This window comes from Lygodium microphyllum, chromosome 23, assembly GCF_053477565.2.
Source record: "Lygodium microphyllum isolate KBCC chromosome 23, Lygodium_microphyllum_v1.1.10, whole genome shotgun sequence".
In the NCBI taxonomy this organism is placed as follows: domain Eukaryota; kingdom Viridiplantae; phylum Streptophyta; class Polypodiopsida; order Schizaeales; family Lygodiaceae; genus Lygodium; species Lygodium microphyllum.
This window is the reverse complement of record NC_141157.1, coordinates 27333556-27347461: the sequence shown is the minus strand read 5'-3', so window position 1 is coordinate 27347461 and position 13906 is coordinate 27333556. Positions and strand designations below refer to the sequence as shown.

Sequence of the window (13906 nt, the reverse complement as noted above, 5' to 3'; positions counted from 1 at the left end):
TAGTTATGTGATCTGATAGGACTCAGTAGACCGATTCATAGCAACTTGCAAGGGCAGTAAGCGAGGGATGAGTATGATCAGGATTCACGACTGTATAAAAGGGCGACCCTACTACATTCACAATTCAAAACAACCTAGTCTCGCCACATCTAGCAACCGTTCAGTCAATATCGTTCTTGTACCAAAGTAGATCCTCCGCCGCGGGCGAAGCTGCGCCGAATTGCAATTGTTGTAAATCAGTTGCTGCTACAACAACTGATATACTCCCCCCCCCCCAAAACACACATACATATGATCATGATTACCTGTGGAAAGAGATCAGACCTTGTCCAGAACCTAATCTTTTTAACCGCGCTAATTACTACAGTAGCACTATCCCTGAATCAGCTAGTCGCCTTGAATGCTTGTGCGAAGTCCGTTGTCAACGAGGATGGAACCTTGACACATTATTTGCACTTCAAGGTGAGAATGGATCGATTATGGCCTTTCTCTATGTATAGCTGTAACAGTACATGAGGATACACACAGAGAGAGTAGCTGCGCCATCAAGCGGCCCTCGAGGAACAGTATCACTGATTGAGCTGTTAATGAAGTGGCACGTCAATCCACTATCTTCCATAAGTTAACCAACTGAAACGTGCTTCTGTTCTTGACTAATGGGAAATATGGCTGCAGATAAAGTACGCCAATGTAACTCGGCTATGCCATACGAAGCAACTGGTGAGCGTGAATGGGCGGTTTCCGGGGCCCAATCTGTATGTCCGGACAGGAGACCGCGTTATAGTGAGGGTGTCCAACAAGTTGGACGGCGTCAACATCACAATTCACTGGTAACTGTCGATCATCAGCTTCAGGAATCAGCAGTACGAGCTTTATGTTTCACAGTTAAGAGTAAGACAAGAGTAAGGGGATTCTGATGAACCCCAAGTTCTGGTTGTACGTGCATAGTCATTGGACCTCAGCTCATATGCAGTGGTTCCAGTCGTTTCCACACTATATGTAGGTCTCATAATAAAAGGTGTGCATAATTGGCTTCGCCAGCGTCCGGGGTCCAGCTACTTGTACAGGTTAAGGTTCATTCCGTAATGGTCAAGTCTCATAATTCTTCTTCACCTCTCCACCATTAATACGACTGTGTATATGTTGCAGGCATGGCGTGCGCCAGTTGTTCTCGAATTGGGCAGACGGGCCTGCCTTTATCACCCAGTGTCCTTTGCAACCTAAGACCCACTACAGCTACAATTTCACCGTGGTGAAGGAGTCAGGCACCCTCTTTTGGCATGCCCACATCAACTGGCTTCGCGCCACTGTGTATGGGGCCTTCATCATCCGACCCCGAAACGGCATTCCTTATCCTTTCCCGAAGCAGCCCGTCGCCGAGTTCCCGATCTTGCTAGGTACGATCACTTCGAGTATAACTCCTGCCAACTGCTGTTAAATGAGGTCTAGCACATTAGAAGTGATGAAAAGAACTGTCATGAGACATTCCTTCAGCTACGTGAAGGATGCACGACTATGAGTCCTAGAGTACAGAGATGAAAACTAGCGTAGCTACATGTCAACAACAACGTAACACTCATCTGAACTGGGATTTTCTACAAATTGGGTGAAGAGAAAGGAGCTCTAGTATAGTCATCGAGACGCACCAGCTGTGCACCCTCCTGCAGCACACGCATGTGCATGATGGACATGCACATACGCATGTTACACTTTCAATCCTTTCATAGGACTGATCACTTAAGGGTGTTCCTAAAATGCTGTTGTTGTTTTGTGCAGGAGACTGGTGGAACACGGATGTAGAGTTGATAGAGAAGGAGGCATTAGCTAGCGGAGCTGGGTTCAACATATCCGATGCGCTTACAATCAATGGACAACCAGGATTTCTATATAATTGCTCGGAACGAGGTAGGGATAATTTTACTTCAGAAGCACACTTTGGATTTGAACCTCTGGAATTGGTGTCGATTAGACGTACGCCTTCTGGCTCTAGTAGATACAAAAGGGGACAGGTTAATAGGCTAGCTCTACTAGATACGAAAATGACAGGTTAATATCTCGACCAGCGTTGGTAAATTCACCAAGGACTTATAAGTTTAACACCAGAAATAAGTACAAGGCCTCGTGAAGGTTGTTAGTTAATTTCTTGTGATATGGTGTATGTCATTGATAATTGCAATCCGACGAATGCTACATGACATTCCCCTTTTAATAGATACGACCACCTTCGTGGTAGAGAAGGGTAAGACATATCTCCTGAGGGTGATCAATGCGGCCATGAACGATCACATGTTCTTCTCGATAGATGGGCATAGGCTGACGGTGGTGGAGATGGATTGCTCGTACACGAAACCCTACGAGACGGAGGTGATAGCGATATCACCGGGGCAGACGGCAGACATGCTGGTGACGGCGGACCAAAAGGAGGCAGATTACGCGATGGCAGCTGCCGTCTACTCGCCCGCGCCAGCGTTCGTGATGTTCCCGACGACACCTGCGACGGGCGTGCTATGCTACAAGAGGCCGAGCTCGTCATACACCACAAAGAGATTAAGCCTGGCCCAGCTGGCCTTGCCGGCATTACCCGCGGCCAATGACTCGGCCTACGCGTTGGCCTACGTGGGCGCCTTGCGGAGCCTAAATAGCAAGGAGCACCCGGCCGAGGACGTACCCCGATCTGTGGATCGGAACTTCTTATTCACGGTGGGTCTTGCCCTCGAGGAGTGCCCCGTCAACCAGACTTGCCATGGGCCCCCCGGTGAGGGTGGCCGTCCGGGCCTCGCTAGTGCCTCCGTCAACAATGTCACCTTCGTGCCCCCGCGCAATATCTCCATTCTCCAAGTAACCTAAAATGTTTTAGATTTGCTAATCCCCCCGTACCAAACTTAATTTGAAGCAAGTTTAGTAGGTATACGACGATATGCCTATCGTTCCAGTCCTAATATACAGCATCGTATCCCGTGACAGGCCTACTACCAAAGAGCGCACTACAACGACTCCACCGTCGCGCTGCCAAGGAAGTGGAGGAAGTCCTTGGCGACAGCAAGGACGGCCTACGAAGATGACTTCCCGAGCGTGCCCATGTTCCAGTACGACTACACGGGCGTGGACCCAGCCAACCAGCACGCGCTGCGGGGCACCAAGGTGGTGCAATTGGAGTTGGGGACGAACGTCCAGCTGGTGCTGCAGAACACCGCCACCGGCTTCTTCGAGAGCCACCCTTTCCACCTCCACGGCTACAACTTCTACGTGGTGGGCATGGGGCTAGGAAACTTCAACTCCTCATCGGACCCCTCCTCCTTCAACCTCATCGATCCTCCCGCCATGAACACCATTGCTGTCCCGCCGGCCGGATGGGTCGCTCTCCGTTTCTACACCGACAACCCAGGTATGCCTCCGCTCCGTCTATCTCTCAATGACAATATAACAAATAATTGTTTCTCCAGAGACTAGGACTGTCTGATCTTTTTGTTTATCCCCTTATTGGGAAACACTCCTCAGTTGCAATATGTACTCGCTGCAGGGGCTTGGCTCATGCATTGCCACTTCGAGATGCACACATCCTGGGGCATGATGATGGTATGGATTGTCAAGGAAGGGAGCGCCCCCCACCAGAAACTGCCACCACCTCCCAAGGACTATCCCAAATGCGGCTTGTAATTATGCCACTTGCGCAAACACTTGCACCAGTATGTACTGTTGAAGGGAATATAAAACGGTCAAAAGTCACATGCTTGAGAGGCACGGAATGATGGTCGGTTTGTGCGAGCAAGGGGGAACTGGAGGGGAGTAAATTGATCGAAAGCGAGCGTCACATGGGAGGGGCAAAATAGGTACAATATGGGATGGGCAAAAAGGTCAGGCCTGCAAGCTGTGCATGGGATGGAAGCCAGCCAGCTGTGTAGAATGAATTAATTTACCAATAATGTTTGTTAGCCTTTTCTTAAATTTTTTTAATAAAAATAATAATAATTGAGGACTGGGGTGTTGAATATTCGGGTGTTCGGCGGGCAGTGTGAATGTTGATGACGCAAAGAAGCTGGGATTTTGATTAAAACGAGGGGTTGACAAAATGCTGTCGTTTGGGTGGTGGCAAGATGGATCATGGAAATGCTTTGACCCACATGGCACACACAATGAGAGAAGGGCCGCGCGGGGGGGGGGGACTCGGGAGGGACCGAGGTATCGAAAAGAGTATGGCAGCTACCTCCAGATGGCAGCTATCTCAAAGCACAATGTGTCATCCATGAGCATAGGCTTGTATGGATGGCGTCAAGGAAGGCCGGATTCCCCACATACACCAACAGCTTCCCACCTTCTGAGCTATTCTACCTCCGTGAAACTGGTCGTGCCACTCATGCAAACTCATTTCTAGCCCTAATATTCACTTCATTCTTTCAATCTTTTACATCGACTACACTAATTTCGGCTTACTACTAATATAGAAATAAAACTTAAGATAAATACAAAGACAAAATCACGTGCATGTGCAAAGAGAGAGAGAGAGAGAGAGAGAGAGAGAGAGAGAGAGAGCCCGCGCTATGGAAGCCCAAATTGTTGTGCGTGGAGTACTCGGAGAAGACAAGAAAGCCATTTGCTTCCAAGTCAAAGGTTTGGAGTTTCTTTTCTTTACTATCATTTTTCTTACTAATATGTAATTGTGTTCTTATGTGCTGTTTTATCACTCGTGTGACGCTTGAAAGAAAAAGTGGGTGCCATGTAAGCCACAATGTCAAACCTTTTCAAGAGCATTATTTATGTCACATATACAAACTCTCTTTCAATCAACAAAAATCTCATTGGGGTGAACTTCATTTATACAATATAGTTTTAAACATTGTTTATCCATCATTTTTTATCAATTGAAATTTGTCCATTGTGCAATGTTTGTGAGATTTGTATCATATTTGACACTCATGCCAAACATTTGTGAATATTGGAAGTCATTGTTTTCTACGGGTGCTTCTATTTAATAAAACGTATACCTTTTTCTTTTGTTTTCCATTGTGAAGTGGCATCATCATAAGAACAATTGGCAAGTGATTTAATAAGGAGGCATTGAGTAAAGAAAGGTAGAAAAGGAGCTTGGGATAATTGTCCCACAAGAGTTGTTCTTCAATTATCATCACAAGAGCTATGGTTTACATGCCTTGTGTTTTCTATTTGGATGAGTGATTGTGTATATGGATTTGTATTGGATCTCATGATTAAATAGGTAGTACAAGAGAATTGAAGCAAAGACATAGGAATGTGACATGCTTTTATGACCATGCTTACAACTCGTGGAACATCCCATTTAGCATTATGGTATTCCTTGAGGTCCTGGAATTCAATCAAATGCAGATATAGACATGACGACCTATGAGCATAATTAAATTCATGTACAAAGGATCACTTAGAAAGTGTGCAGAAATGTGCAATTAAATGCACCTAAAAACCCTTTTAAGAGATGCACTTTTGTCAAATCAAAGAGACAAACATGGTGAGAAGGGAGCTAACAAAGCTTTATATGATGGACAAGGCACAAGATAAGACTAGGAGCTCCCATTTGAGGGATGCCATGGTTGAGCACTTTTTTGGAGAAAGAATATTTGATTCCTCACCTAGTATTCTTCTCTACACACGTAAAGACGATTTCATTTTGTTATTCTTTCCCTTCCCCTCTTCATCTACTTCATTGTACTCTTATTTTTCTTCCTTTTGTCCCTCTTTTTTGGTCAAAGTAGAGATAAGGCAAGATCCTCATACAGAGATAAATTTCTCTCTCATTTTCTATTAACCTCTCAAAGTTTAGATCTATTTTTGTTGTGTATTCATGCTGTGCTTTTTGTAACTCTACTTTTGATTAAGACAAGCTTGAAAAAGCTCTCTACACAAATTGTGTGGATGAAGAAGCATGTATGTGTGTCTATATAAACATATGAAAAGGTGCAAACATGTAATAGTGAAGCACATTTTTACACACGTCCCCAAAAGGCTCTACCAATTTGAGCACTTATTTGTAGAAATAGCTCTTTATGTTGTGCAAAGTAACAATGTGTCATTGAGTGTATAGTAGTATGGGTAAGTTGGAGGGGTTTTGAGAAATTCATTTTTAATCGTGTCCTCAAATGCACCCTATTGGTTTGATTATCTATTCGAACTAAAAGCATTTTCTACAAACCCTTTCAAACAACATATATTTATATTTCAACATGACCAAACAAAGAAATATGTATATAAACACATAAAGGGGAACAACGAGGGAAGGAAAAGGAAAGAGAATAACAACAAACAAGGCTTTTCAAAATTAGTATTTATTTTTGCTTTTTGAATATGGGGCAATCTATAGTTTTATATGATATTATTTATTGTTTCCACCCATAAACTTTAGTCCTCTTTATGTTACTTGAGAAATTCACATGGTTCATGGTTCATTTGTTTAGACATCTGTAGGATATTTTACACATGCTGTTGGAGACTTTAGAAAAGGGGCTTTTGGGCTGAAATTGGAGATGAATAATGGCATGAAATTAAGCACAACTTTGGGAGAACAAGGGAGTTTGCTGACTAAAAATCTGAAGAAAAAGGGATATATCTCATGATTTTTGTTCACAATGTGGAGCAGCTCATGGCACAATAACATCAAGAGAGAGTAAAGCTCGAAGAGAGAGAGAGAGAGAGAGAGAGAGAGAGAGAGAGAGAGAGAGAGAGTTGTTGAATGTCTTTTATGGCTTGATCTATAGCAAACCAATGCTATAATATAGGGCATCATGCTAAATATTTCACCCCATAGCTTTGAGAGTTAGAGCTCTCTTAGTTAGAATGCATTCTCTTATATGTAGCAATCTTGATGAGACATAGTATGGATAGATTTAAAAATTTATGGTAAAGATGTTGATGCAATAGTTTAGTTTGGGATGATATACGTGTCTTCTAAAAGCTATAGCATGAAGATTTTGGATTTATGCAAGCTACTTTGTCTTGAATGAAATTTATGCATATATATCATTTTTACTCTTAGGTGAATGGGTCTATGATTTGAATTATAGGCTGATGGACTTGACAACATCTACAAAAATGCAACATATGACAACAATTAGTGATGATTGATACATACAGGGCATTGCTGAGTCATTGTCTTCGGCTTAGCTATTATGTCAGTGAAATTAACTTGAGGTTTCATCTCAAACTTGTCTAAATTGGATTCATGTATGTTGTATAAGCTTTGAATCATAAACTCCCCTACAAGTCGGTTTCCAATGTTTATTGTGTCTCTATTATAGAATGCATTCTTTCATTCAAAGATTTCTAGTCTCTCTTCTCTATAACTCTTCTTATCAAATTCACTTTGGAAGTTACTATATGTATATCCTCTACATCACGTGCGTTCAATGACTATTTATAAATATCCTTATCTGTAATTTTTCTTAAATAAAACTTTACCCTATTCTATTCAATCTATAAATGTAATATTCCCGTTTGAATAAAAATATTACTAGACCAACCTTCCACGCACCGTAAACTCGTGCAAAGATTATCACCAGTGCTAGCAATTGATCTATAACCGTACACGAGAAATGAAGTACTTTGCATTGGGAAACCGGGACCAAGGTTAAAAATCGCATCATCTGCGGGGGGAAACATCCTCTTGGGAGGAGGTTAAGAGGATAATGATAAAATTAATTTTAAATTTTTTACTATTCCTTCTCCCCCAATCGATGCACGTCTGGAGAAGAGGGAGTGTCGGGGGATGGGCCAATAGGGCTGCATGAGGACGTGGGGGAAGAGAGCCATGCAACGGGCCACGTGGGGGGGAGGTCTCTTCTCCCCCCTGGGCTATAAATACCCCCCTTTGGGGGGGGGGGTAAGGGAAAGGTTGAAAGGAAGTAAAGGAAGGGAGAAGCTGCAAAACTTGTACGTGGAGGAGGAAGGAGTTGTTGTAGTCCATGGAGTCGCTGTGCTGGAGGGAGCCACCAACTTAGAACGCCACCAGATCCGCCAAAGCAGCGAACACCGCCATCTCCTGACAAGGGAATCTCCCCACTCAACATCAGTACCATCTTCCCCCCCTTTTTCCCATGACATTATCATCTCTCCCCCCCTTTTTCAACGTGACCCTACACACACCCTAGAAGCGTCTCAGAAGCTTCGAAGGGGGCTTCTCTAAGCCCCCCTTCCCATTGGATCCACCACAAGCCCATTTCCTAGCCCTGTTTTAAAGCCCCCTCCCCACTAGATTTCCCACCAATCATCTTTTTTCCCCCTAGGCTTCGAAGAGGAAGCCTATAAGGCCTTCCTACCAAATCTCCCACAAGCCCTCAATGCCTCGGGTCTTGTAGAGAAGAAGAGGGTTACCATAAACCCCCTTTCCACAGGATCTTTACCCCGGGATTTTTATGAGAGGAAGGAGAAGTTCATAGGCCTCCCATACCCGCAAGGCCCCCATAAAACCAATCCTAGCCCAGAATTTCAAAGAGAAGAATAACTCTCAAGCCTTTGTTTTCACAAGGCTTTCACAAGAACCCTCTCACGAACCCCCTCTTTTTCCGAAAAGAAAGAAGGCCCAAGCTTCGAACCTTAAGGCCTTCCAAAGCCAAATTCTGCAAGTTGATACTTCTGTCAAGGAGCCGTACCTCAAAGGGAATTGTGCATACGAGGGAGACGGACAAAGATCATAAGGCTGAGAACCAAGGTGAGTAGTTCGAATCCACGAAGACAAACCAAAGGTTGAAATCACGATGGCCCTTAAAAAATCACAAGGCGCACCTACAGGAGGATCATCTCCTAATATTCATATGGATATTTCACCGAGTCCATAATTCCAGGTTTTCTTTCTATTTGTGATTTACGTAGAAGTATTGCAATTATGCATGGTTAATTTTTGGAACTAGAATGCACTTATGCTTGTCAAATCCACCTAGTTAGATGTGATTGAAATACATTGGCTATTTTAAATTTACTAGAAGTAACTCACGATTGAAGATTGGTCATTTGTACTTTCAAAGGAATAAACGAAAAAGAACATAAGGTGTCTAAGCATTTTTAGCAAGTAATTGCCTTTGGGCATTGCAAAATAACGAATCTAGAACAACTAATGACTATCATTACAAAGTCGAAATTATTGTAGTACACCTTTGATTATGCATGGAAAGATTAAATTGCATGTCACATTTTTAGACAAATCTTCTTCGTAATGATTCATTAAAAAGTTGTTATCAACCATAGGAAATTGCAAGGCATGGAGATGATTCCAAGGGTTGCATGTAGTAGGTTAACTCTAGCTTAAATTGACATAAACCTCATTTAACTGCACAGTAGTTAGGAAAGGTTGCATAATGCACATTCATCGTACGAATAATTTCATTCAGAGATGTAGTTAGGGAAAGGTTGCATGGTTCATTTTAACATAAAACCTTAAAAGCTTAGTGGCATGAATCGTGAATCCATGTCCTAGTAGGATCAATGGAAGTTATGCAAATTTTAACATGTGCTTTGGTCTTAACAAGAAAAGTTAGGGGTTATGAATCTAGTCGTATGTAGAGGTAATGAATAGTGTGCTTACATGAATTGTGACATAATGCAACTAGTTTTTCCCCTCTTTGATCAAGACAACATCTTTAGAAATAGTCCATCCTTGTTGTAAGACAAGTAAATTGGATTACCTAAAATACCTAAACCGCAAAGGATTCACATAGGATGGTTAAATTGATACAATATACCCCAAGTTCTTACTAGGTTTTAGCATGCTAGAGACTTGACCTAGTCACACTTGTTGCGAAGTCGAAACTCTCATACCCTAAAGTCCTACCCACATTCACGGAATGTAGGGACAATTGGACGCGCTTGCAAGAAACGATCTAGGGTTTCTACCCTAAGGATCACTTATTCAAAAGATAAAACTCGGACCGAGTTGGAACCACTAGGACCAGGCCTAGTGTAATCGGGAATGGGTTGGATATCAAGATACCCTAAATCCTACTTCTTATCTAATCATGATTCCGTGACCAGAAGATATCGTTCGATGGGTGAACTGATCCCATGGAAAAGATGCGGCACTTATGCAATAAGTTGCAACGTCGCATGACCTTGTGGTTTGATCACAAGAGAATGGCCAATTCCTCGGAATGAGATTGGCAGATTCTTGCGCAAGTTTAACTTGCAAGAGGATGAGTAGGCATCCTATTATATCACCTTCCTTGGGAAAAGTTGCCAAGATAAGGGAATTAGGTATTTGCTTGGAAGCAAAGGACCAATCAATAATTTGGCTGAGCGACACAGTCGCCATGATTTACTGTTAATAAAACCTAAGGTATTGGTTAAGTTCGGTTAATAGGGTATGGCCTTAACCCAAGGACAAAAGGGAGAACAAACAAACCTTTGTGGATCTTGCCAAGTTGAAATTTCATCCCGGATCGAATGCTGATTGCATTCGCAGAGAAGGATTCACTCAGCATTTGGCCAAATAATGACCACTGGATATGATTGTGCTTGTAATAGCTTAGAGAGCACTGTTTGCTTTGTTTGCTCAAGGAACTAAAGAATGAAAAGATATCTAATGCTTCAAGTTGACAGCCTGAAGGGAGAGGCAACCTCAGTTACCCCCGACTGTTTGCTTGACCCTAACCAAGGGGGTTGTTAGTCGTGCCAGGAAGGTGAACCGAACCTACCATGTGAGGTCTCTCTGTTGAGTGCTACTTGGAGCAGGAGGACGCTTGGGTGCCAGGGGGGCTCTGGCCGTAAATCCCTCGCTTCTGGGCCCTGCACAAGAGGCCAACATGACTCGGGATTGGATCTCGAGGCCCGCATACTAGTCTCGGGGCGGAATCTTGGATTAGTAGTTCCTATGGATTTTTGGATAGGATTATGGATAAGCCTACGGGCTAGACTTTATGAATGTATTCTAAAGATAAATATGATAACCCGTTGAAAAGGAACTTGTTTGACACTGCTTTTCTATGTCAAGTGCTAAGATTACGTGAAGGAACCGGTGTCTAATGGGCTAATTAAGGAAGCTGCTTGATGCATGTCCAACTAAATGTGGTAGGTAATTAGACAACTAAAGCAACCTTGAGGAAAGTGCGGTGCATGTGGCCATGGGTACGTCCTACGGATGGGTGGTCCCGGACCTAGAGTCTAGGTTATAATAATCTTGGTTTATACTATTTTAGGGGAACAAAATGGGACCATGCCTTATGGCAGAGAGGTGGAGCCTTGCATCCCTCTCATCACCATTTAGGAAATGACCATTAGGGAAAACCCTAATTCAGGTCAGTTCTAAGTGGGAACGGCCAGAATACTTCACATACGTTGAAGACGCGAAAAGTCCTAGATTGCAAATCTCGTAACATTCCATGGGAGTGCCGGGCGGAGCTTTCTAGACCTCCTTTCCGATGGACTGCTAAGACGTGTCCTGAAGGGAATAGGTGGACACATTACAATAAATAACCCCTTTATATTACACCCTTCTGTATATGTACAAAATGGAAAAAAATGGTATTAAAAAAATACCTTATTTTGAACCCACGTGATGCACACATATATTCATGAGTAACTTACCCGAGTAAATTCCTATGACTAAGGTATTTCAATTAAATCCCCAAGGACATTTGGTGAACCCCATATAAATGGTCATTTGAAAAGTTACATAATGGGTATTGGTAGGGGATTTTATGTAGGTTCATTTGATGAACTAGGACTACTATTATAGACCTTTAATATTTATTTTAGTAGGTGCAAGAATCTATAATGCATGAATCTATTGTCACTAAAGCTTTGAAAGCTATTAAAAGCTACTTGAAATTTTTTGATGATTGGAATGGTCATATCTAAAGATGTATGCTAAAAAAATGGCTTTCTTTGTGATAGATGAGATTAATTGAAGTTAGTATTTTTTTATAAATCACAATATATGAATTGGAAACACAGATCATTGATGGCATATGAAAGATGCAAACTAGGGTGAGTTCAAGAGAGCATTAAAAGAATAAATTTTATTGAGGACACATGCTTGGTTGTGACATGACTTTCATGCAGTGGATTACTAAGCATAATAATGTTTTTTAGCCAAAAAGTTATTGTGTGAGTTTGAGCACGAGTATAATCAATTGGATACTACTAAGCAATAGAGTCTAGAGTCTCAAAAGATAGTGAATTTTTCTTGGATAAAACACAACCCTTTTCTATTCAATTTGTAAGTAACCCCTTTATATGACACCCTTCTGTATGTAAAAAAATGTATAAAATTGGTGTTTTAAAAATCCCTTATTTTGAACTCACCTTATGTATACATATGTTCATGAGTGACCCCCCTAAGGGGCCATATTGCATATTGTGATTATGTCTATAGCCTCTAGTAAGGTCATAAAGTGTGTAATGAGACGACCAATGTCTATGGCTACACCTTCTATTAAATATGATATTATAAATGAGATGGTTAAAAGGGACATGTGATCTACAAGGTTGCAAAGCTTGATAAAAAGGGTAGGGTTGGAATCCCCTAACGCTTCAATTAGAGAAGGATTTGTTTGGCATTGCCTTTGGTATAATAATCCTTTACATGAATGAATCGATTGTGATATATATCTATCCATGTAATCGACTTACTGATCATGGTCAAAGGTTGATGTAATGATCCAAATCCTATATGAAAACATGGGATGGCCAATTGATGTTGATCATGGATGGAGGATATGGATAGCAAACAACTCTGAAGGGGATCTTTATGCAACTTTCTCAAATGTGAGAGTTATCATTGGTGACATGCACGATGATCAATATTTCTTTGTACAAGTTACTTATACTTATTCGATTATGGGATGATTCCATCAGCTTAGATACGAGTCACAAGTACAAATGGAAAAAGAGTTGTTCCAATTCTTAACTAGCTGAATAATGCTAGAAATAGAGACATGCTAAGGGACTATCTATAGCCACCAAATGTGAAATGGTTTAGGACATTGGGTAAAGAAGAACTATAATGGTGCTATATGAAGAAAACTCTTGTCTCCTATTGTTGGTATAGATGCTTTTTTAGCATGGTCTACTAAGTTTACAATAGCAAGTCCCATATGTTTTTAAAGAATGGAGTCCATGAACTAGGCTAAAAGACTATATATACGCAAGGTTAAAACAGCATGGATTATTGGTAATAGATAAGAGATTTTGTGATATAATTAATATACTATTTTTTATGAACATAGTGGTTGAAATTCTAGCAATGCTAGAATCTAAAAATATTACAAAAAACAATATGACGTAAATCTGTGCATTGGATGTATTTCATCTGATAGAGAAGTTTGTTGAGTAGGAATGATTTTGTATAAATAAAATAGTTGAATCTATGGTAGACAAGAAGTACAAAACTTTGGATAAGAAAGTCAAACCAATTGTTCCAATGCCACTACCACAAAATAGTTAAGAAAGGTATGATTTAGTACCTAGAAAGTCAAGTTTAAGGGTTCCAAAGGTCATTACTCACAAATTTATTGTTGAATTGATTAAAGAGCTAAAGAATTGATTGTTATAAATTTTACTTGCAAAGAGAAAATGCTTTGAGGAGATAATATCTGAGCGTGGTGAAGCTATGTATTTTCTAAGTATATTTTAGAAATGCAACCTTTCTAACCACAATGCCAACACTCCTACTATCACCAAAATTCTATTGCCTATATAGAATCTACTACTTGGCCTCTTTGGCTCCCCCTTCCTCAAGATTATCCTCTATTTTGTTATGCATCATAACTTTGAACACAACCACCACCTTGGCCTCTATCATGGCCTTTATCTTTGATAGTAGAGTAAACTATCTATTCAAGCTTGTTCTTTCTTTGAGAAGAAGAGGAATCCATGCCAAGAAATTATTCTATACAAGAGCATGGGTATTAGATTCCTACAAATAGTCTATCATGATATTTGTGACATCAAAAGA

The 13906-nt window shown here is 41.3% G+C and overlaps 1 protein-coding gene across 1 annotated transcript; it reads left to right on the top strand.

Annotated features, from left to right (window-relative positions):
• The first annotated feature begins 297 nt into the window (after nt 1–297).
• LOC148015986 (putative laccase-11) lies at nt 298–4138 on the top strand. Its single transcript, XM_087664070.1, has 7 exons — nt 298–462; nt 676–830; nt 1150–1397; nt 1777–1905; nt 2213–2838; nt 2965–3385; nt 3521–4138. The coding sequence occupies exons 1-7, from the start codon at nt 298–300 to the stop codon at nt 3655–3657; spliced, it is 1881 nt and encodes a 626-aa protein (XP_087520196.1). The 3' UTR covers nt 3658–4138.
• Nucleotides 4139–13906: the final 9768 nt, after the last annotated feature.

Excerpts from the sequence above, each read along its gene's own strand:
- LOC148015986 (XM_087664070.1), top strand. The coding sequence starts at position 298 with ATGATTACCTGTGGAAAGAGATCAGACCTTGTCCAGAACCTAATCTTT. Across the intron at positions 463-675 it reads CACATTATTTGCACTTCAAG|ATAAAGTACGCCAATGTAAC; the intron begins GTGAGAATGGAT and ends ATATGGCTGCAG. Across the intron at positions 1,906-2,212 it reads ATATAATTGCTCGGAACGAG|ATACGACCACCTTCGTGGTA; the intron begins GTAGGGATAATT and ends CCCTTTTAATAG.